General features: G+C 44.6%; 1 protein-coding gene across 1 annotated transcript in view; it reads left to right on the top strand.

Annotated features, from left to right (window-relative positions):
• The window catches only part of TTC17 (tetratricopeptide repeat domain 17), a 483,695-nt gene extending 463,914 nt beyond the window's left edge, over positions 1 to 19,781 (top strand). Inside the window, exon 25 of the mRNA XM_069221809.1 lies at positions 19,519 to 19,781. Coding sequence (XP_069077910.1) covers positions 19,519 to 19,650 — 132 coding nt within the window. The 3' untranslated portion in view covers positions 19,651 to 19,781. The remainder of the gene's footprint in view (positions 1 to 19,518) is intronic.
• The last annotated feature ends 4,906 nt before the right edge of the window (positions 19,782 to 24,687 follow it).

Here is a 24,687-nt window from a genome sequence, read left to right as displayed (position 1 = left end):
TAGCAAGATAGATTGTTAGATGCATGCAAACATGCCACATCAAAGCAATGAGACAACTTTTAATCACTCTTAGAGCACATTCTATAAGAAAGAAAGGTGCGTCAATGGCATTTTTAGGAAACGTACCAATGGCTAATATATGTAAAGTGGCCACATGGTCAACTCCTCATACATTTTAACACAGCAATAGGCTCCTGTAGGCCAGGCTGTCTTAAGGACACTATTTCAAACAACTTCAACTCCTACAGGCTAGCCACCTCTATTTTTTGGGAGGACTAACTGCTTTGTAGTCTATGCATTGCATGTGTATCTGCAGCTACACATACCATCGAACGGAAAATGTCACTTACCCAGTGTACACCTGTTCGTGGCATGTAGTGCTCCAGATTCACATGCACCCTCCCTCCTCCCTGGAAGCCTGCAGTCGTTCAAGTTTAACATTTGTACATATGTATATACATTTACATTTGTACATATGTATATACATTTACATTTGCATGGACATCTCTTTACGTTCTTATACTCTATCACTCCTTCCTTCACTCTTTGCGGGAAAACAATCTAACAGTGGAGTCGATGCCCATGCGCACTGTAACCGAGAGGAGGAGTCACTCGATCCTGTGACTCCAAAAAGACTTCTTCGAAGAAAAACAACTTCTAACACTCCGAGCCCAACACTAGATGTCGGAAGAGCTATGCATAGCATGTGAATCTGCAGCACTACATGCCACGAACAGGTGTACACTGGGTAAGTGACATTTTCCATATCTATACATATCTATACATATATATATGTTCGATGGCATGTGTAGCTGCAGATATACATGCTGTGCATTATCCTGCCATCTAGTATTGGGCTCGGAGTGTTACAAGTTGTTTTTCTTCTAAGAAGTCTTTTCGAGTCACAAGACCGAGGGACTCCTCCCTTTCGGCTTCATTGCGCATGGGCGTCGACTCCATCTTAGATTGTTTTCTTTCCGCCATCGGGTTCGGATGTGTTCCTCTTCGCTCCGTATTTCGAATCGGGAAAGTTAGCTAGTTATCGAAAAATTCGACGGTATTGTTCGCGCTCGGTATCGGTTTAGTGTTAGTACATCGACACCGATAGAAGAAGCGCTCCGGCAGCCCTTTGGGACTTCCACTCTTCAGCGGGGCCTGGTCGGCCCGACCGCGTCCATCGTCGAAACTCATGGACCAGGCCCCCCTTCCGCTTCTGGCCGAATTGCCACGCCAAGTATCCTTATACAGACCAACACTTGGGGGGGGTCATTACAAGCTTGGCGGGCGGCTACCGCCGCCCGCCAAGCTGTAACTGCCGTGCAGCCGCCAATGCGGCTGCACTCCCGCGGTCCCCATTACAACATCCCCGCTGGGCCGGCGGGCGCAAACCTAGTTTACGCCTGCCGACCCTGCGGGGATGCGGCCGCAACATAGGAGCCGGCTCCTAATGGAGCCGGCGATGTTGCGGCCGTGCGACGGGTGCAGTAGCACCCGTCGCGCTTTTCACTGTCTGCTATGCAGACAGTGAAAAGCTGCACGGGCCCTGTTAGGGGGCCCCTGCACTGCCCATGCCAGTGGCATTATCACCGCCGGGGCTAAAACGGCAGGAAACCACCGGCCCCGGCAGTGCGCGCCGCGGTCAAAATATGGGTCTCCGTACCGCCAGCCTGTTGGCGGTACGGACGCCACTTTAGCCCTGGCGGTCTCTGACCGCCAGGGTTAAAATGACCCCCTTGGTCTGTAATCTGTGTCTATCACCGGAACGCAGGGAGGATACTTGCGAGGCCTGTCGAGCATTTCGATCGAAAAAGACCCTACGCGATCGAAGAGCCAGAAGACTGCAGATGGCGTCGACACCGGCCGAACAGATAGACGTCGAGGAGGAGGAAAGAATCTCCATTCAAGAATCGGACTCGGACGACTCCGAAAGTGAGCTACTGACGGCACAGCAAAAAACTGTGAGTAAAACTGCCCCGGCCAAGACTCACTCCAAAATTATAAAGGCTAAGGGGATGCCACCGCCAACAGGCCATGGCTTAACCCGAAAACACGGTGACCAAACATCGGCACCGAAAAAGGCCTCCCAACAGCCGAAGACATCTGACTCCGGTCGAGATACCGGCTCCGAACCATCTCGGCACCGAGAGTTCGACACGCCCAAGGTAAAAAAGGTTTCCTCGGACCCGAAAAAGACTGTTCCGAAACGTTTGGTGTCGAAAAAGGCAGCCTCGGAGCCGAAAATAGGCTCCTACACAGAAGAGCACGGACTTTCCAGCCAAATGCAAGAGCACAGATTTGAGCAGGAATTAAGTATGGGAGAGCCAGACCATACTCAAAGGAGGCTGCACATCCAGAAAGAGACTGGTAAAATTCAAACTCTTCCTCCAATAAAAATAAAAAGAAAGCTAGCATTTCAGGAGTCGGAAATGCAGCCAAAGGCAAAGGTGGCAAGAGACAAAACACCACCACCAAGGTTTTCGCCACAGCCTTCTCCACTGCACTCACCACAGCTGCCCCCAGTAGCAACACCCCCAATGCAGTCACCAACACACACGGGGATGACACAGGATGACCTGGATGCATGGGACTTATATGATGCACCAGTCTCCGACAACAGTCCCGATTGTTACCCAGCAAGGCCGTCACCACCAGAGGACAGCACTGCATATATGCAGGTGTTATCAAGGGCATCTACTTTCCACAATGTGGCAAAGCATGCGGAGCCAATAGAAGATGACTTCTTATTTAACACCTTGGCATCCACTCACAGCTCTTTTCAAAGTTTGCCAATGCTCCCAGGCATGCTAAAGCACGCCAAGCAGGTGTTTCAGGACCCAGTGAAAGGCAGAGCTATCACACCTAGGGTGGAGAAGAAATATAAACCTCCCCCAACGGACCCTGTGTTTATAACACAGCAACTGACACCAGATTCGGTAGTCGTGGGAGCGGCCAGAAAGAGGGCAAACTCCCAATCATCAGGGGACGCACCACCGCCCGACAAGGAAAGTCGGAAGTTCGATGCTGCGGGCAAACGGGTGGCAGCACAGGCAGCCAATCAATGGCGAATTGCCAATTCACAGGCTCTACTGACTCGCTACGACAGGGCACACTGGGACGAGATGCAACATATATTACAGCACTTGCCCAAGGAACACCAGAAACGTGCCCAACAGGTTGTTGAGGAAGGACAAGCGATTTCCAACAACCAGATAAGGTCTGCACTGGACTCGGCAGACACAGCAGCACGGACAGTGAACACTGCAGTAACCATTCGCAGGCATGCATGGTTACGGAGCTCAGGTTTTAAACCGGAAATCCAGCAAGCTGTGCTCAATATGCCGTTTAACCAGGAACAATTGTTTGGGCCAGAGGTGGACACAGCAATCGCAAAACTAAAAAAGGACACAGACACGGCCAAAGCCATGGGCGCGCTCTACTCCCCACAAAGCAGAGGCACTTTTAGAAGACCACAGTTTAGAGGGGGGTTTCGTTCCCAAACCGCAGAGCCTTCCACCTCACAAGCCAAACCCACCTATCTGGGGCAGTACCAGAGAGGAGGGTTTCGAGGATCATACAGGGGTGGACAATTCCCCAAAACAGGGGGAAAATTCCAAAGCCCTAAAGCACCTCAAGCCAAACAGTGACTTCAATGTCACAAACCCCCAACACTCAATACCAGTGGGGGGAGACTTACTGCATACTACCAAAACTGGACAAACATAACTACGGACGCATGGGTCCTAGCCATTATCCAACATGGTTATTGCATAGAATTCATAAATTTTCCACCAGATGTGCCCCCGAGAGCACACAATATGTCTAAACAACACTTAGACCTGTTACAGCTAGAGGTCCAAGCATTGTTACAAAAACAAGCAATAGAACTAGTACCAAACCATCAAAAAGGAACAGGTGTCTACTCCCTGTATTTCCTAATTCCAAAGAAAGACAAAACGTTGAAACCCATATTAGACCTCAGAACACTGAATCTCTACATCAAATCAGATCACTTCCACATGGTAACACTTCAAGACGTGATACCCTTGCTCAAAAAACAGGACTACATGTCAACGTTAGATCTGAAGGATGCATATTTCCACATACCCATACATCCTTCTCACAGGAAATACTTGAAGTTTGTAATTCAGGGTGTGCATTACCAATTCAAAGTGTTACCATTCGGGATAACAACAGCCCCAAGGGTATTCACAAAATGCCTTGCAGTAGTAGCCGCTTATATAAGGAGACAGCACATGCACGTATTCCCATCCTTAGACGATTGGTTAATAAAAACCATCACTCAGCAACAGTGTCTTCAACACACACAATACGTTATAGAAACTCTACACAAACTGGGGTTCTCTATAAATTACCAAAAATCACATCTACAACCATCCCAAATACAACAATACTTGGGAGCAACACTCGACACACAAAAAGCGATTGCCACTCCAAGTCCACAAAGGGTACAAGCGTTCCAGAATATAATATTAAACATGCAGCCAAACCAACACTACCAGGTGAGGTTTGTAATGAAACTTCTAGGCATGATGTCTTCATGCATAGCCATTGTCCCAAACGCAAGACTACACGTGCGGCCCTTACAACAGTGCCTAGCAACACAATGGACACAAGCACAGGGCCAACTCCAAGATCTAGTGTTGTTAGACCGCCAGACACACTTCTCGCTTCAATGGTGGAACCCTATAAATTTAAAACAAGGGCGGCCATTCCAAGACCCAGTGCCTAAATACGTGATCACAACAGATGCTTCCATGATAGGGTGGAGAGCACACCTAAACCAGCACAGTATACAGGGATAATGGAACATTCAACAAAAACAACTGCACATAAATCATTTAGAACTGTTGGCAGTGTTCCTAGCATTGAAAGCATTTCAACCACTGATAGCCCACAAACACATTCTTGTCAAAACAGACAACATGACGACAATGTATTACCTCAACAAGCAAGGAGGGACACACTCGTCACAACTGTGTCTCTTAGCACAGAAAATTTGGCATTGGGCAATTCACAATCACATTCGCCTAATAGCACAATACATCCCAGGTATTCAAAACCAGTTAGCCGACAATCTCAGTCGAGATCACCAACAAACACACGAATGGGAAATTCATCCCCAGATCCTACAAGATTACTTTCTACGCTGGGGAACACCAAAAATAGACCTATTCGCAACAAAGGAAAACGCAAAATGCCAAAACTTTGCGTCCAGGTACCCACACCCTCTGTCCAAGGGCAATGCGCCATGGATGAGTTGGTCAGGGATATTTGCTTACGCTTTTCCCCCTCTCCCACTCACTCCTTATCTGGTAAACAACCTAAGTCAAAACAGACTCAAACTAATACTCATAGCACCAACCTGGGCTCGCCAACCATGGTACACAACACTGCTTTACCTATCAGTAGTACCTCATGTCAAATTACCAAACAGACCAGATCTGTTAACTCAACACAAACAAAAGATCAGACAACCGAATCCAGCATCGCTCAATCTAGCAATCTGGCTCCTGAAGTCTTAGAATTTGGACACTTAGACCTTACACACGAATGTATGGAGGTCATTAAACAAGTTAGGAAACATACTACAAGACATTGTTATGCGAACAAATGGAAAAGATTTGTTTACTACTGCCACAATAATCAAATTCAACCACTACATGCTTCCGCAAAAAGCATTGTAAGTTACTTATTACACTTACAAAAATCTAAACCAGCATTCTCTTCTATTAAAATACATCTCACAGCTATATCTGCCTATCTGCAGATTACACATTCAACATCGCTTTTTAGAATCCCAGTCATCAAAGCATTTATGGAAGGATAAAAAAGAATCATACCCACGAGAACACCACCAGTCCCTTTGTGGAACCTCAATAATGTATTAACACGACTCATGGGACCACCATTTGAACCCATGCACTCTTGTGAAATGCAATACTTAACCTGGAAGGTAGCCTTCCTGATAGCTATCACATCTCTTAGAAGAGTAAGTGAAATACAAGCATTTACTATACAAGAACCCTTTATAAAAATCCATAAACATAAAGTGGTTCTCCGTACAAATCCAAATTTCTTACCAAAATTTATATCACCATTCCACCTAAACCAAACAGTGGAACTCCCAGTCTTTTTTCCACAACCAGACTCAGTAGCCGAAAGAGCCTTACATAAGTTAGACATAAAAAGAGCACTAATGTATTACATTAACAGAACAAAACAGTTTCGCAAAACAAAACAATTATTTGTAGCCTTCCAAAAGCCTCATGCAGTGAAGCCTATATCCAAGCAAGACATTGCCAGATGGATAGTGAAATGTATTCAAACCTGCTATATTAAAGCAAAAAGAGATCTACCTATTACACCAAAGGCGCATTCCACTAGGAAAAAAGGCGCCACAATGGCTTTTCTAGGGAATATACCTATGACAGAAATTTGTAAGGCAGCCACATGGTCTACACCTCCTACATTCACAAAACATTACTGTGTAGATGTGTTAACCACACAACAAGCCACAGTAGGACAGGCTGTATTACGAACATTATTTCAGACAACTTCAACTCCTACAGGCTAAGCCACCGCTTTTGGGGAGATTACTGCTTACTAGTCTATGCACAGCATGTGTATCTGCAGCTACACATGCCATCGAATGGAAAATGTCACTTACCCAGTGTACATCTGTTCGTGGCATGGGACGCTGCAGATTCACATGCGCCCTCCTACCTCCCCGGGAGCCTGTAGCCGTTATAAGTTGAATGAAAATTGTAAATTTGTAAATAAATACTATTTTAATTAACATTATGTACATACATACTTACTCCATTGCATGGGCACATTTATTATATTCACAACTCCTACCTCACCCTCTGCGGGGAAAACAATCTAAGATGGAGTCGGCGCCCATGCGCAATGGAGCCGAAAGGGAGGAGTCCCTCGGTCTTGTGACTCGAAAAGACTTCTTCGAAGAAAAACAACTTGTAACACTCCGAGCCCAACACTAGATGGCAGGATAATGCACAGCATGTGAATCTGCAGCGTCCCATGCCACAAACAGATGTACACTGGGTAAGTGACATTTTCCATATTCGCCACCAGTTCTGTTGCAGCTTGCGTCTTGAAAGCAATGCACATACTTCGACTGACGCGTTTCAACTGTAGCTTTTAGTTAGCAATAAAAAAGTCATGTAAGTCTTGTGATTGTTTCTGCTACAAAAGGATCTGACTTTTGTCTAGTGGCAGTTTTGATGCCATAAAGTAGCGCAGAAGGTTTATATGCCTTCTGCAAAGATCAAATCAGTATTTTATGTGAATAGCTGAGTCGATTACTAATGCCAGCCATTACCTGTGCTATAATACAAATGAAATGTATGTGCAGGGGGTGGGGGGAGTGGCTATGGAGAGATGAAGGGCACTTTTGCTGAGTGGTAGTGAGGGAATCCGAGGAGGAGGTCATGGGAGTGGGAGCACCAATAATGATTGTTGGACTGGGTGCTAGAGGCGCTAAAGACTGTGACGATTGGTGTGTGACAAGGTGAAGTAATAGTATGTCTTTTTTTGAGTGTCTTGAGAGAACGTGCTGATTGAGGGAAGAAGCGAAGGTAAGGTGACCTCTACTGTTGCACATATCACACACCCACCCACCAGCAATTTTGTGACTGTCTACGTAGGCTAGTGTTTAAGAGCGACAGTTTAGCCATTAGCAGGGATGGCATCTCGTTGAATGACTGCTGCTCAAGCCCTATCTTGGGTTATAGAGCACAGCTGTGACATAGGATCAGAGACTGAGACAGCAGATACTGAGAAAGCATCTCAGGGATAGGACAGTGGCGCAGACTCTGGGAGTGATTTTTCAGTCAGAGTCCCATTCGATAACTCCTCTTCCAGTGATTCTGAAGGAGGTGATGAGGACAGTCCTGCTGTCCCTTTACAAGTACAGTCTGTGCAGCAGGACAATAGCGGGTTAGCCCAACCCAGAGAGCAGGTGAATGCGGCGGCAAGCACAGTCAGAGTGCTCTTTTGGGAGCTCCCCAATTTAGTTCAGCGCCAACTTCCACCGCCCAAATCGTATTGTGGAGACATCATAATTATCTATCACAAAACAGTCTGGTTTTGTAAGTCAGGCATCTGCGTTTTTGGTCCTGGGCTCGGTGGCCATATAGGGAAACCTACCAATCCTAGACATTTCTGGAAACTAGACACCCGGGGGAGTGCACAGAGGTGTGACTTGTGTGGATTCCCCAAAGTTTTCTTACCCAGAATACCCTGCAGAGGTGAAATGTTTAATAAGAACTCTATTTTGTCTTGCATTTCTGTCACGCAAACTACAGCAATATGCTGGGATCCACAAAATTCCTACCTCCCAGTGTTTCCCCACCTGTCCTGATAAAAACGCTACCCCACTTGAGTGCCTGTACCTAGTGCCGGCGTCAGGAATGGATCACTCCAGGGTCAACAGTTGCCCTCATGTAAGGACCAACATCAACCATTGTGTGATCTATTCCTGACACTGGCACTAGGCCTACCCACACAAGTAAAGTACCATTTTTATCGGGACACTTGGGAGAATGCCGGATGAAAGGAAATTTGTGGCTCCTCTCAGATTCCAGAACTTTTTATCACTGAAATGTGAGGAAAAGTTTTTATTTTTATTTTTTTTATTTGCCAAATGTTGAGGTTTTCAAAGGAATCTGGGTAACAGAACCTGGTGACAGCGCCTCAAGTTACCCCATTCTGGGTTCCCCTACGTGTCTAGTTTAAAAAAATGCACAGGTTTGGTAGGTTTTCCTAGCTGCCATCTGAGCTAGAGACCAAAATCCACAGCTAGGCACTTTCCAAAAAACACGTCAGTTTTCAATGTAAAAATTTGACGTGTCCATGTTGTGTTTTGGAGTGTTTCCTGTCGCGGGCACTAGGCCTACCAACACAAGTGAGGTACCATTTTTATCGGGAGACTTGGGGTAATGCTGGGTGGAAGGAAGTTTGTGGCTCCTCTCAGATTCCAGAACTTTCCATCACTGAAATTTGAGGAAAAAGTGTTTTTTTGCGAAATGTTGAGGTTTGCAAAGGATTCCGGGTAAGAGAACCTGGTGAAAGCCCCACATGTCACCCCATTCTGAATTCCCCTAGATGTCTAGTTTCTAAAAATATATAGGTTTGCTAGGTTTCCCTTAGTGCCGGCTGAGCTAGAGGCCAAAATCCCCAGCTAGGCACTTTGCAAAAAACAGGTCAGTTTTCTTTGGGAAAATGTGATGTGTCCATGTTGTGTTCTGGGGCATTTCCTGTCGCAGGCACTAGGCCTACCCACACAAGTGAGGTACCATTTTTATCGGGAGACTTGGGCGAACACAGAACAGCAGAACTAGTGTTATTGCCTCTTGTCTTTCTCTACATTTTTTCCTTCCTAATGTAAGACAGTGTTTAAAAAAGAAGTCTATTTGAGAAATGCCCCGTAATTCACATGCTAGTATGGGGACCCTGGAATAAAGAGTCCCTGTCAATAACCACTGCTTCTCAACACCTTATCTTGTGCCCATTTTGAAAGTACAAAGGTTTCCTTGATACCTATTTTTGACTCTTTATATTTCACCAAATGAATTGCTGTATACCTGGTATACAGTAAAAACCCATTGCAAGGTGCAGCTCATTTATTGGCTCTGGGTATCTAGGGTTTTTGATGAACCTACAAGCCCTATATCCCTGCAACCAGAAGAGTTCAGCAGATGTAATAATATATTGCTTTCAAAAATCTGCCAAAGCTGGAAAAAGTTATAGAAGAAAACGTGGACAGAAATGGCTCTTTATTTTCACCTCAATTTCAATATTTTTTTTTATTTTAGCTGTTACTTTCTATAGGAAAACCTTCTACACAAATGACCCCTTGCTGAATTCAGAACCTTGTCTACTTTTCAGAAATGTTTAGCTGCCCGGGATCCAGCATTGGTTTCACACCCATTTCTGTCACTAACTGGAAGGAGGCTGAAAGCACAAAAAATAGTAAAAATGGGCTATGTCCCAGTAAAATGCCAAAATTGTGTTGAATAATGTGGTTTTCTGATTTAAGTCTGCCAGTTCCTAAAAGCTGGGAAGATGGTGATTTTAGCACCACAAACCCTTTGTAGATGCCATTTTAAGAGAAAAAAACATGTTTGCTTCTGCAGCCTTTTTCCCCAAATTTTCTGACAAAAAAAACAAATTTTAGCTGTATTTTGGCTAATTTCTTGGCTCCTTCCAGGGGAACCCACACACTCTGGGTACCTTTAGAATCCCTAGGATGTTGGAAAAAAAGGACGCAAATTTGGCATGGATAGCTTATGTGGATAAAAAGTTATAAAGGCCTAAGCGCAAACTACCTCAAATAGCCGAAAAAGGGCTTAGCACTGGGGGGATCGGAGGCCCAGCAGCTAAGGGGTTAAGTGGTCTAGAGGCACCATGTAACCCAGTAATGCTGCTCTTAATGCACTGTGAAGCCCAGCAGGGCAAGTTTTTTTTAACTTGACACCAAAACAGTCCGAGCTTAAAAACCTTCTAATGTTGAGCTCTTCATCTTGAAGTTCCTTTTGAATGTTTTATCAAGATTGAAAAACATGCATTCCATTTTAGTAATGTTCACCTCAAGACCCCGGTCATCATAAAAAGCTGTATATTTATATAAAGGGATGTGGAATTGAATACTATAGATGTTTGAGAAATTAGGAGGGTGTCATCGGCGAACAATAGGGCAGGTATGAAGCTGCCATCTTATCTTGGCAAATCATGGGTGCAGTCATTGATGGCAAGAGAAAATAAGGTAGGAGCCAATGGACAACTCTGGCGTACTCCCCTTTCAATCGGTATTTGTTTTATTAGCTCACCCGTGGGTCCACACCTTGCTTGAGCATTGTTTGCCTTGAGTAATCTCACAATGATATGCAACAGTTCCGGCCGTAAGCCCATTGATGTTAGTATTACCCATAGATTCTACCTATGTACTAGATCAAATGCTGCCTGCAGGTCCACAAAAGCCACTTATATATAGTGCTTTATCAGTCTTTGGTACTTCCAGCCAATTAGAGAAAACCAAAGGATCTGATGAATCATGCTTATTCTAGTTCGAAAGCCAGCCTTTAGAGGTGAGGGATTCTTGTTAGCAGATATCCATTCATGTAGTATGTCTCACATTTTATGGCAAAACACCTTCTGAATATTATCAGTCTTCTTGAATGTTTATTCCCTCGATCACCCCTGTCTATGTTCTTGGAAGTGGGAACGATCTCTGGCCCTTGCAGGAAGCAGGGATACTGTCCCCCTCCATAATTCTATTTCAAAATATATTAATGTAGGGGGACTGATCCGCTGCCTCAGATCTGTAAAGGTGCCCTGGTACCTTATCGGGGCGGGTGCTCTTTCCTTGGTTGCCGCCGGTTTGTAGCACACTGTGTCTTTTCCGTGATGAAGAAGGGCCCAGTGTAATCTTTCTTTTGACTAATAGAGGCTTCATGGGTAGGTACTAAATCTGTGTCAGACTGAGTTGATTCAGAAACCTCGGTCTCAAGTTAATATTAAGTATATTATTCAGCAAAATGTTTTTCCCAAAGATGAGAAGAGGTACAAAATGTCAAGAGTGCAAGTCTGTGCACTCCTGTGGGCTACCAGATGCCAGAAAGCTTCAGTATTTCTAGCTTTGGCTGCTTCCAGAAGAGTCTCCTACTTTGTATCTGTGCAGTTCTTTTTAGAATTGGAGATACTTTTCTCATATCTTGCTCTGATTTCCCTGATTGTCTTCGTGTCACACATCTCAACAGCCTTAATGAATCCGATTTGGCTTTCCTGCAGATGCTGTTGAACAAAGGAGAGGTTATGGGATTTAAGAATTGCAACTCTGAACATAAAGATTTTAGCAAGTAAAAAAAAACTGTGGTGATTCTCCATAAAAGAATCCTCCATAGAGGGGTTGTCAGCCATAGGGCCAAAGGTTAAATTAAATGCATCATACGTTTTGGTTATTTTATCAAGCTTGGAAGAAAGAATAATTTTGACTACCTAACAGATCTTCTGTCATTACCTAAAGTCAGTAGTGTCTCAGATCTAATGAAAGCGCTACCTGTACTGTAAGGAGGTTGGTTCTTAGAGATAGAATTAAGAATTAGTGATAGCTACCAGGTTCAGTAAGAATACTGAAATTATTCATTGCATGCCATAACTCCAGATCTAATAAGATATTTACGATGGCTGAATTTTAATGCTCATTGCATGCACGTATACCATATTTCAATGTAAAAGACTTCACTTTCACAGTTAAACCATTTGTCCCCTTTAAAGTCAAATCAATGACACCAGGACAATCAGTCGCTAATTGGTGTATAAGCAGGTTTAATGAAATTTGTATTCAAATTAAAATGACTCCTGACAGACGCCCCGTTCTGGACGGAGTGGCTTCAAAGCTATAGTTTGAGTAACCAGAAATGTAAAGAGGTTATATTAACCAAGTTTTTTGTAGCATGATCTGGTCGAAATGGGTAGTAAAGTTTATCCATTCCGGGCCATCCAATTTTGTAGGTAGCCCAGCTATATACCATGGCAATATCTGTGAACTAGGCAAGCAGTCTTGACCTGATGGAAAGGGAGTCCCAAAGTTTAAAGAATTAATTCTATAGTTGCTTGTGGTGCATGGAAACAAAGAATGAGACTCCAATTCTGGGCAGTCCTTGCTATGGTTGTTACTTAGACCTTGGCCATAGGGGTGAATTAAACATAAGGGGTCCAAGAGCTAAACCAAAAAGGTAGCATTGTTTGAGGTTGCAGAGACTGATGGACTATGTGTTACAGGTGTATCCTCCAAATCCCTCCTCTCGTGATTGCCAGTATTGGGTCAGTCAACGCCACTAAAGCAGGAGCGAAAGGCCCCAATGGGGAAATGGGCTTTTGAGGGTCTGGGTTTTCCCGTAACTTTGTTCTGATCTATGGAGTGTTGAGATTCACCTGGTTTTCCTCTCTAAGTTGGTGGGAGCTGGTAATAACTGGATCACAGGGCCTTGGATTTCTCTTGAATTGAATGTTTGAGCCCATTGGTGGCAAGGATCTAACTTCCATCACTATTAGATCATCCACTAAATTGAAGCCACCTAACATCCCTGTCTAAAATCCCTATGGGAAATTGCATGGGGAAAATGTGTTTTGCCCCCTCCCTTTTTTCTCTGCCCCCGCTTGACGAATCACCCCACGACTTTCAAGACAGCAGCTGAAGTAAGTGGCGTACTAGTTTTGAAAAATGTAAGATTTGTCAAACGGCGCCGAACTTATTGGGAAAACAAAAAACGCTTTTCCTATTGAAACTTGGGCCTAACTATAACTATCTACTTTTGACCACCAGTAGGGGATATGTATGTATGTATGTGTGTGTGTGTAATATATATACACACACACACACACACACACACACACACACAATGGCATGTGTAGCTGCAGATACTCATGCTTTGCATAAGTTCGCCATCTAGTGTTGGGCTCGGAGTGTTACAAGTTGTTTTTCGAGTCACTAGATCGAGTGACTCCTCTCGATGATAGTGCTCATGGGCATCGAGTCCTTTGTTAGATTGTTTTCTTTCGGCCATCAGGTTCGGATGTGTTCCCCTTGCTCCGGTAGATCTCGGTTCGGTACTATCTGAACTTCTTTATTTTTCCTTTAAACGTCGGTATCGTTTTTGAAAGTTTTTTCCATACTACACTTGATCCGACTGTACGTCTGGATCGATTAAATGCCCTTTCAAGCACCCGCCCCCTTCTTGGGCCTACTGCATCACAGGCTCATGGATCGGACTTAGTTTTGATTCTGCCCTTGTGCCACACTAAGTTCCCCTACACCAACCAGCACTAGGTGTGTAACCTCTGCCTCTCTCCGGACCACAAGGAAGAAACCTGCGAAGTGTGCTGATCCTTCCGCTCCAAGAAGACTCTGCAGGATTGGAGAGCGTGTCGGCTGGAGATGGCATCGAAATCGACCGAACAAACGCTCAACATTTTCGGTGAGGAACAGGTGCAGACTGCGGTTTCTATCGCAGACTCCAATTCTGACTGTGACTCAGATGGGGACAGCCAAGTTATTCCTGCAGCTCAGTACGTGAGTATACCATCCACTTCCGATCACCAAAAGCATCCCAAAAAGTCAACACAAATGGTCTTGGGTCCACCACTGCTTATTGGCCATTGTCTGGCCCGAAAGTTACATCTCAACCACTGGCCCTTGGGTTCGGCGTCGAAGAAGACCAAAATGTGTTAGACCGAACAGACTGCCACACCTGTTTCGGGATCGAGACGCAAGGTGGAGGCTTCCACTTCCGAACCGAAATGTTTGCATACCACCTCGGAGCCGAAGCAGCCAAGCTCCTCGTCGGAGCCGAAAAAACTCCCATCTGCTTCAGAGTCCACATTTTCGGCCCGATTAAAGCAGACAATCGCCACGCTTTCAGAGCACATAACTATGGGAAGCAAATATGTTCCATCTACAGAGGAATCAGCGGACATTAGGCCCATTCTTGAAGTAATGGACCATAAACAACGGAAAATACAGATTCAAAATGACACAGGGAAGATTATTGCCTTTCCTCATTCAATAACAAGAAGGAAGCTGTCTTTCAAAGAAATTTTGGAACCTGGGCCTTCACCTGCAAAAATATTTAAGCACAAGGAGAAACCAAAGACAGTACAACAATCTTCTCCACTGCATTCTCCTTTGCTTCCCACTTCTCCACCACCTTCACCTACACAGTATTCTATGCAACCTCCTGTCTCTTCACATGGGGATTATATGGGCGACAGTACTTACAATGTAGACCATAGGATGTATATGATTCCGCCCCTACCCCATATAATGACCCTGATTTATGTCCCACTAGGCCATCTCTACCAGAAGACATCACAGTCTATAATCAGGTGATTGCTAGAGCAGCCACATACCACAATGTGCAGCTGCACTCTGAACCCATAGGGAATGACTTTCCATTCAACACCCTATTCTCTACACATAAACAGTACCAATGTTTGCCAGTGCTACCAGACATGCTAAAACATGATGATATTTTTAAAGAACCAGCAAAGGCTAAAGTACTCACACCGAGGGTGGACAGAAATATAAAGCTGCACCATCAGATCACAACAATTGCCACCTGATTCCATTGTTGTCAGTGCAGTTAGAAAGGGGGCAAACAGTCAGTCCACAGGGGATGCTCCTCCCCCTGATAAAGAAAGCCACAAATTTGATGCAGCAGGCAAAAAGCTCCAAATCAGTGGAGAATTGCCAACTACCAAGCTCTTTTAGCCAGATAAGACAGTGCCCATTGGGACGAGATGCAGACGTTCCTCCAATATCTCCCTCCAGAACACCAAAAAAGGGCACAGCAGGTAGTGGCAGAAGGACAAGCTATTGCCAACAATCAAAATAGATCTCCCCTAGCAGACACTGCAGCTACGGGTATAAATACAAGCGTTATGATCAAGAGGCATGCTTGGTTGCCGTCCTCAGGATTCAAACCTGAGATACAGGCAAGCGGTCCTTAATATGCCGTTTAACAAACAGCAGCTATTTAGACCAGAGGTGGATACCACCAGCGAAAAATTAAAAAAAGACCCAGATACAGCAAAGGCCATTGGGGGTCATTTACACAACACCTTTTCGGCGTACTTTTCGCAAGCCCCAGTTCAGAGGGGGTTTTAAACCCCAAACATCAGAGGCCTCTACATCCCAACAAAAGCAGGGACAACAGTATTATTCTAGGGGGTCTTTCATAGGATCCTATACAGGACACAACTTTAGAAGTAGGGGCAAATCCACTGCCACAAAAGGTGCTTCCGCCTCATCAAAGCAGTGACTTTCTCTGCATCCTCACACAGCACACATCTCCTATGGGAGGAAGACTGCAATATTTTTTCCATCAATGGCACAAAATTACATCAGATCAATGGGTACTGTCAATTATCCACAATGGTTATTGCCTAGAATTCATCTCCACTCCACAAAACGTTCCCCCTCGCTCACACAGGCTTTCTCCAGAACACATTGTTCTGCTAAAACAAGAGGTAGAATCACTTCTACTCAAAGGTGCAATAGAGGTAGTACCTTTCACTCAACAAGGAACAGGAGTATATTCTCTATACTTCCTCATACCAAAGAAGGACGGCACTCTCAGACCAATCCTCGATCTCAGACCTCTCAATCAGTACATTCTCTCAGAGCATTTCCACATGGTCATCCTTCAGGATGTCATCCCTTTGTTACAAAAATAAGACTACATGACAGCATTGGTTCTGAAAGATGCTTACTTCCATATTCTCATACATCCAGCACACCGCAAATACTTAAGGTTTGTGATAGCAGGCAAGCACTACCAATTCAAAGTGCTACCCTTTGGAGTAACAGCAGCACCAAGGGTAGTTACCAAATGCCTATCAGTGGTTGCAGCATACTTCAGACAGTATATACATGTCTTTCCCTATCTGGACGATTGGCTCATAAAAGCCAGCACCATTCAAACCTGTCAACAACACACACAATACACAACCAATACCCTACACAGTCTAGGGTTCACAATCAATTACCAGAAGTCTCACCTTCAGCCAGCGCAAATACAACCAAACTCTGGGAGCAATTCTGAACACTCAGTCAGCATTAGCGTACCCAAACCCACAAAGAATTCAAACGTTCCATAGTCTCATATCTCAGCTACAATACAATCAAACTTGCACAGTAAGGTTTATTATGAAACTATTGGGAATTATGCCATCCTGCATATCAAAAGTGCCCAATGCACGTCTAAACATGAGACCCCTGCAACAGAGTCTTTCACAACGATTTTCTCAGGCACAGGGTCAACTTCACGATCCAGTGTTGTTGGACTGACAGATTTACAACTCTCTGCAATGGTGGAATCACACCAACTTATCAAAAGGGTGGCCATTTCAGGACCCTGTGCCATAGACCATACTCACCACAGATGCATCAATGACAGGTTGGGGAGCCCATCTCAACAATCTTACAATACAGGGAGAATGGGACTCAATCCAGCAGACTTACCACATAAACCACTTGGAATTTCTGCCGCTGTTCTTAGCACTCAAACCATTCCATCCACAGGTCACACACAAGACAGTGCTAATAAGGACAGAAAACATGACAACAATGTATTATCTGCAGAAACGGGAGGGACACTCATCTCAATTGTCCCTTCTAGCACAGACAATTTGAAAGTGAGCAATTCACAATCACATTCACCTATTAGCAGAGTATATCACAGGGATACACAACCAACTAGCGGACCTCTTAAGCAGGACGCGGCAACAAATACACAAATGCGAGATCCACCCACAAATAATTCAACAGTACTTTCACATGTGGGGAACACCAAACATAGACCTCTTTGCAACAAGCGAAAACGCAAAATGCCCAAACTTTGCATCCAGGTACCCCACATCCTCGATCCTAGGGCAATGCTCTATGGATCAATTGGTCAGGGATATTTGCTTACACTTTTCCCCTCTCTCCCACTAATTCTGTTTCTGGTCAACAAGATCCCTCACACTTCCCTCACTATGAATCTCATAACTCCCACGTGGACACGTCAACACTGGTCCACAACACTATTGGATCTCTCTGTAGTTCCACATCACAAGCTCACAAACAGACCAGACCTATTGAGTCAAAACAAAGGTCCAATCAGAAATCCTAATCCCAGTATGCTCAACCTGGTGATTTGGCTCCTGAGGTCATAGAGTTTGGATATCTACAGCTTCCATCAGAATGTATGGACATCTAAAGGAAGCATGTAAACCTACAACCAGGCTGTGCTAAGCAGCTAAATGGAAAAGTTTTGTATATTACTGTCAACCCAAAAACATTGATCCACTTTAAGCATTGGTACAGGATATTGTATGTTATTTGCTTTACTTACAAAAAGAACATCTTGCATATTCATCTATTAAAATTCATTTAACAGCAACATCAGCCTACCTCCACAGACAATATACCTCTCTGTATAGAATTTCTGTCATAAAAGCCTTTATGTAATGCCTTAAAAGAGTTATTCCACCTAGAGCTCCACCAGCTCCTGGCTGGCATCTTAAGATTATGCTCACAATGCTTATGGGTCCACCATTTGAACCGATGCATTCTTGCGCTCTTCAATTTCTGTCATGGAAAGTTGCTTTCCTGGTAGCAATTACTTCCTTAAGGAGCGTTACTGAAATTCAAGCATTCACTTTAGAAGAACTCTCTTTCCGAATTCACAAACACAAGATATTACTTAGGACAAATCCCAAATTTCTGCCCAAAGTGGTTTTACCATTTTACATCAATCAGTCAGTGGAATTAGCAGTCTTCTTTCCACAGCCAGATTCAGCTGCTGAAAGAGCTCTCCACACTCTTGATCTCAAAAGAGCTCTCATGTATCATAGAGACAGAATAAAAGATTTTAGAAAATCTAAACAACTTTTTGTGTCTTTTCAACAGCCTCATAAGGATAATCCTATTTCAAAACAAGGATTGACTCGATGGATAGTAAAGTGTATTCAGACTTGCTATCTTAAAGCTAAAACGCAACTATTATTAAGTCCTACAGCACATTTTACTAGAAAGAAAGGAGCTTCAATTATATTCTTAGGAAATATTCCAATGGCAGACATATGCAAAGCAGCCACATGGTCCACACCACACACATTTACTAAACACTACTGTGTGGATGTGCTATCTCGCCAACAACCAAATGTTGGTCAAGCAGTGCTTAAAACACTATTTCAAACTACTCCAACTCCTACAGGCTAGCCACTGCTTGTTTTAGGAGGGTACTGCTTTTCAGTCTATGCAAAGCATGTGTATCTGCAGCTACACATGCCGTTGAACGGAAAATGACACTTACCCACTGTACATCTGTTCGTGGCATGTAGTGTTGCAGATTCACATACGCCCCTCCTCCTCCCCGGAAGCCTGTAGCCGTTGTGGTACTTTCTTATGTAAATATGTATATACATTGCATGGGCATCTTCTTTACTTTACTATATGTATGTATATATACAATTCTTCACTCCTTACTTCACCCTCCTACGGGAAAACAATCTAACAAAGGACTCAATGCCCAAGCGCACTATCACCTCGAGGAGGAGTCACTCGATCTCGTGACTCGAAAAAGCTTCTTCAAAGCAAAACAACTTGTAACACTCCGAGCCCAACACTAGATGACGAACTTATGCAAAGCATGTGACTCTGCAGCACTACATGCATATATATATATAATATACACACACATATATATAATTTACAGCACTTGTAATTAATTTATTAGCTAACTCTCCAGGTATGCACAACAAGCCTGCCAGAATATTCTCTACAAAATTTTCTCTAATAAGAACCTGAATTAAATGCATAAATTGACTTTGATAAAGAAACGCATTAATTATTGTATTTGACCATCTCATGCACAAAGCAGCAGTTTTGCTCATGCGTCATCCATTTTTTCTGCAATCTTTCTTTCTCAGGAGGAATTTGAGAAGGCCATGCAGTGGTACGAGTCAACGTTGAAGCTTCAGCCAGAGTTTGCACCTGCCAAAGACCGGATCCGCACCATTCAGTGCCAGCTGCTGCTGAAGAGAGAGAGGCGCTACCCTTAACACCAGGATGTACGGCTCTTTGCTTTTAAAGCAAAACCCCCTGTTCATTGCTGATTGTGTGATCAAGGATGCTCAAAAGAAATCATGGGGAATTTAACCCTTTCATGTTTTATTTTTCTAAAAAGAAACATTTGCGATTAAATCCACTAATGGAAAATTTGGGTTGCAATACAATTTGGTGGGATCAGCAGTAAGAAAATAATTTAAATCTGTTCTGTAAATATTGAGTGGATCTGTTTTGGAATTGATATCCTGGTGGGTTGGTGGTGTGCACTGCTTCCGGTCAAGTTGTCCAAGATAGACTGACTGCCCATTTTACTCAACATCCCCATAAAGGCACTTGGACTAAAAAAAGCGACTGGGTACCTTAGTTAGCACTTACTTGAGAAGAGTGTTAATTTATTGGGTACCTGGCTGATTTATTCTCGTCATTGTAGCAGCAATACACTCAGAACAGGATTGCACTAGACAGCAGGTGGAGCACATCTTACTGAGCTCTGATTGCATCCTGGAGGTCATTGCTTTCCTTGCTGGCAGCACAGACTCAGCCTTTTATCCATCCAATACTAGTAAGGCTTCCAAAGAGTGCAAAGAGAGTTCCAAAAGGGCCACAAATTGATTCAGGGGTCCTGTTAAGGAGATGCTTCATTATAGACGGTTGTTGTTATCCCAGCAAAACCATGGGCTATAGAACACGCCCTTCCCGCCTCTTATCTCCTGGTTTCCTGCAGAGAGCCTAGACTGCAGAAACACAAGTTGTAAGCAATTTGCAAAGATTGTTCTTTCCCATCCTTGGTGGCACCTGTATTTACTAATGGCTTTCTACTAGGTCTACGAAGTTGGCCTTGAGGTTCAGGCCTCACTGCAGACCTTGTTCAGGTACAGTAAGCCCCTGTATCAGACGGAAGTGATGCTGATCTCTTCTGGCAAGTGTGGAGCCACTGCTAGTGGATTCTGGACCCAGGTAGCGAAACGACTGCCCACCGAGATCTCTACATGTGGCACTTATATCCACAGACTGATGCAATAGCCCTAATAACCTAAAATGTAACCACGTTCTTGGCTTGCACCCAAGACTTTCCCCTATCCTCTCAATATTTCCATGAAATGTGTCTCTGGTCCCTTCTTTGAAAGCCATTGCAGCAGAGCGATCCACAGAACAAATCAGCAGAGGTCAAACCTCGAAATTACAGTAACCACTGTGGCACTCGGACAATAGTGTGTGTGTGGCAAGATACTTTTTTAGATTTGAAACCTAAAGGTGACTTCTTTCTATGGATGTTCCTAATGGTTCTTTTCTTGTGGGCATATTCTTTCAAAGGGGCATCAAGAGAGGCTCACAGTGTCATACGTGGTTAATTATGTCCACGTGACCGGCTTCTAAAATATCACATCTTTCCTGGTCCGTGGCCAGTCCTTCCCAAACAGTGGATCCTTCATCCTGCAGTGAACAGCTGGTCCTTCACGGTATGGCTCACGCAGCCCTGCACCATTTGTGTTCAGTAGGAGAACGAACATGTACTTTTCACAATTGTATCATCCTTTTTAAGTTAATCATGTCTATTAAAATCAAGCACCACTTCAAAGGTCCTCCACAATTGGTGCTGTGCGGTTTAATAGAGCCTTTTCCTCAGAGTCTGCTAGTCCAGGTTACTGACGATCAAGTTGGAGCCCAATGGTGGTAGCTGTCAGTGGCTTGTGTTAAGCAATTTGGCACTCGTGGTCCATACCTTCAATGTCTGCTATCAGAAGCCCTTCAGATAATCCTAAATAGCGAAAGCACAACTGTTAGCGCTTTCATAAGGTTTAGTCTGCCAGAGTTGATCCTGTACATATTACCCTTGACTGCTCCGTTCTCCAATGAAAGTGACCCTTCTTTCATTATGTTCATTCTGCAACATCCTTCTGTGCCTCAAAACTCAACTGCAGCTGTTGTGGTGTGTGGATCCCCACTGCCTGCAATGTTAGCATTTGAAAACATGGCATAGACTGAATGGCATTGACACTTTTAGAACTATAGTCTGCAGGAATTTGGAATTCTGAATAAAATAAAATTCTTCCATCAAAATTGTGATATGTTGAGGTGCGTGTAAAGCTTACAAATAAAGACAGCCATGCTGTTTTTTTGTGTGGAAATGGACAGTGAAGCTAGAGTTTGCCTTTTCTTTCTAAACTAAATAAATTACTGAATAAGTAAATAACGTGAATGAAAACCTGTTGTGAAACAGGGGTGCATGTGTTTCTCCATTTGCAACACTTCTCCTTTTCCACCTGGTGCTTGTGTTGTGCAACAATGCAAACTAAAAATGCAAAACCTTTCCAAAACATAGAATTCTGATAGACCCTTCTAACTGCAGATTCATCACCTTGTGAATTTTCCCATTTGTCAGACTGGATGTGGAAGCCTTCCATAGGAACCCCCTTGTATGCATTTTAGGGGGCATCATGGGGCTCTGCATTTGGTGCGTTGGGCCACTTTAGCCGTACCACCTTCACATGTTGATATCAGTTCCTTTTTTCCTGTGCCTTCTGTTGCGGATCCAGAGCTTTCTCCCCCTAGTTTGTCAGACATGACAGTTTATTCAAAATATTTCTAGTGTGCAAGCGACATGCCCTCACCTATAGCCACAGGATACAAGCAGTGTTAGGATTGCTGCAAATAGATGTCTGTGATGGGCCCCAACATGGTCTGTCTCTGGTGTCTGGTCTCCAAACAAATTGTGCAGTTGCGCAATAAATGTGCGCCAAGATGAACCCGAAGGCCATCAATTACCGCAAAGCCACACTAAGTTGCTGAGCCTCGACAAAAGTCGAAAAAGGCCTAGTCCAGGTCTAAGTCAAGGACACAGATGCACTCCTGATCGCAGGACCGATCGTTGTCCAAGCAGAGTTCCTCAGGAAAGTCGAAGTAGAATAAAAAACATGAAGTCCAATCACACCTCTCCTTCGTACTGTCACTCCCGCCTTTCGGTGTCGCGTGATGTCGCAGCAACTGCAAGGCCGCAAATTTCATCTCCAAACTGGGAACCAGTTCTGGACCCCCCCCCCCCCAGATTCAGCCTGACTTTCTGAGCCCAGGACACTGCCTCAACAAATTTAGGAATTCAGGCAGGCATTAGACCGCATTTTTGATACCCTTCTGCCTCCCTGTGGAGTGCATTTGGGCCCCATGGATCAGAAGTGGCCTGCAGTCTGGTTACCGCCAGCAGATCAGCCCTGAGTGTTGGTGCCAGCTTCATGCTTGACACTGATTTCTTATATGGGGCTGCTCTCCATGCTGCAGCCCAGAGTGTCCGCGTAGAGGGTGGAGGGGGAGCCAGTAGTAGTTTCATTCTTGAAGGCAAACCTGAAGGGACTTCCACAGACGTCGCATTGACCTCGCATTTACTCCCAATTCGTTCGCACTGACCTCACATTTACCCTCATACCTGCCATTCTGATCCCTGACTTTGGCGACTGAGAAAAGTTCTAGCCACATTTATGGCGACAAAAATGTATTCGTGGATTTACAGGATGCCAGTAGCTTAGATAGATCCCCTGATGCTGGCCTCCACTCTCTCCTCCCTAATGTAGCTACGGAAGAGTCCGCCTCCTTCGCCGTAGTAATAAGGAGAGCAGCTGAAGTCTTGGACTTAACCTTGCTTACCACAGAGGTCAAGGCAAACGTAGTGACGGATGAGCTTCATCCCGGACAGATTAATTAGGAACCTCTACTACCATTTAATGGGGCCCTCATGGACACACTGTTGGGTACCAGTATCTTGCCCTCCATTCAATAAGCAAATTGCAAGATGGCACACAACTGCTTAGGGGGCCCAGTATTCTTACTACAACAGCACTAGGTGGTGCAGGCCTCCATTAGTCGTCTGAACCTTAATGAGTTGCGAGTCAAGACACATAGAGGCATTTGCCAGATGGATTTTCTCTTCTGCCAGCCTTGCCCTATGGTTCGTCAATACAAGCGGCATCCTGAGGAGATTTACTTGCGTATTATGGGACATGGAGGCAAACACATGGACATCATTTTCTATGCACGTTTGTGGGCGAGTGTGCTTATGTAAGTGTGTGTGTGTGTCAGCGTGTGTTTTGAGTGAAAGTAAGTATCAAATTGCGTCTGCTGTTACTTCTGGCATTTTGGTGAATTGACGTACATGGGCAAACATCTTGACCCCGTCCCCTATGATGTATGGCCAAACCTCTAATGCCTCAGCCAGGATTGCCATGGTGCTCTGAGTTAGAGTAGTCTGGAGCACTTGATGCATAGGTGTCACACTTGGGCCCAATCCATTGGGTTCTCAAGTGACGCTCAGCAGCCAATTTGAACATGCCCTTCGCTGAGACCAGTCTCCTCGGAGACAAGGCAGACTCTTTCCTTGAATACTTCAAGGACAGCAAAGCTACTGCATGTTCTCTTGGACATGCTCCACCTACAGAGCAGTTCCCCCAACAGTCTTGTGTTTTCTTCAGTCTTTGGAAGTGTATTCCAACAGAGGCACTGGCAGAACCTTCCTTAATAACAACATCTTACCTCCCAGTCCTTTCGAGGTAGAGGCAGGGGAGCAGACCACAGCATCTGAGTCCCCAGGGGCAATGATTTAACCAAACCATAGACACCTTCCTGTGTCCCAGAACTGTTTTAGGTGACCCTTGGCAGCACACGAGTGCCTGGTGGAAGGTTGCATCACCTTTCACCTCCCCGAATGGAGGAGCATCACCTCAGATCAATAGTTGCTCTGAATTGTAGAACACCATTACCCCCTGCCCTTCCAGTCACATCATCTGGTTATGCCACCTACACCACAACACCTTCCAGTGAACCACTTTTCCATAATCAGAGGAGATGCCCAATCTCACCTTGCCAAGCTAACCATAGAGAGAGGGAGTCGGCATTAAAGAACAGAGTGGCTCCTACTATCATTACTTCCATGTGCCGAAAAAGGATGAAGGCCTTCAAACTATCCTAGATCTTTCAGATGAACCAGTTCAAGATGCTTATCCTGGCCCAAGTTCTGTCTGCCCTGGGTCCAGGAGATCGAT

Source organism: Pleurodeles waltl, chromosome 3_1 (assembly GCF_031143425.1).
Source record: "Pleurodeles waltl isolate 20211129_DDA chromosome 3_1, aPleWal1.hap1.20221129, whole genome shotgun sequence".
In the NCBI taxonomy this organism is placed as follows: domain Eukaryota; kingdom Metazoa; phylum Chordata; class Amphibia; order Caudata; family Salamandridae; genus Pleurodeles; species Pleurodeles waltl.
The sequence above is the reverse complement of the archived record's forward strand: the minus strand, read 5'-3'. Positions and strand labels throughout refer to the sequence as shown.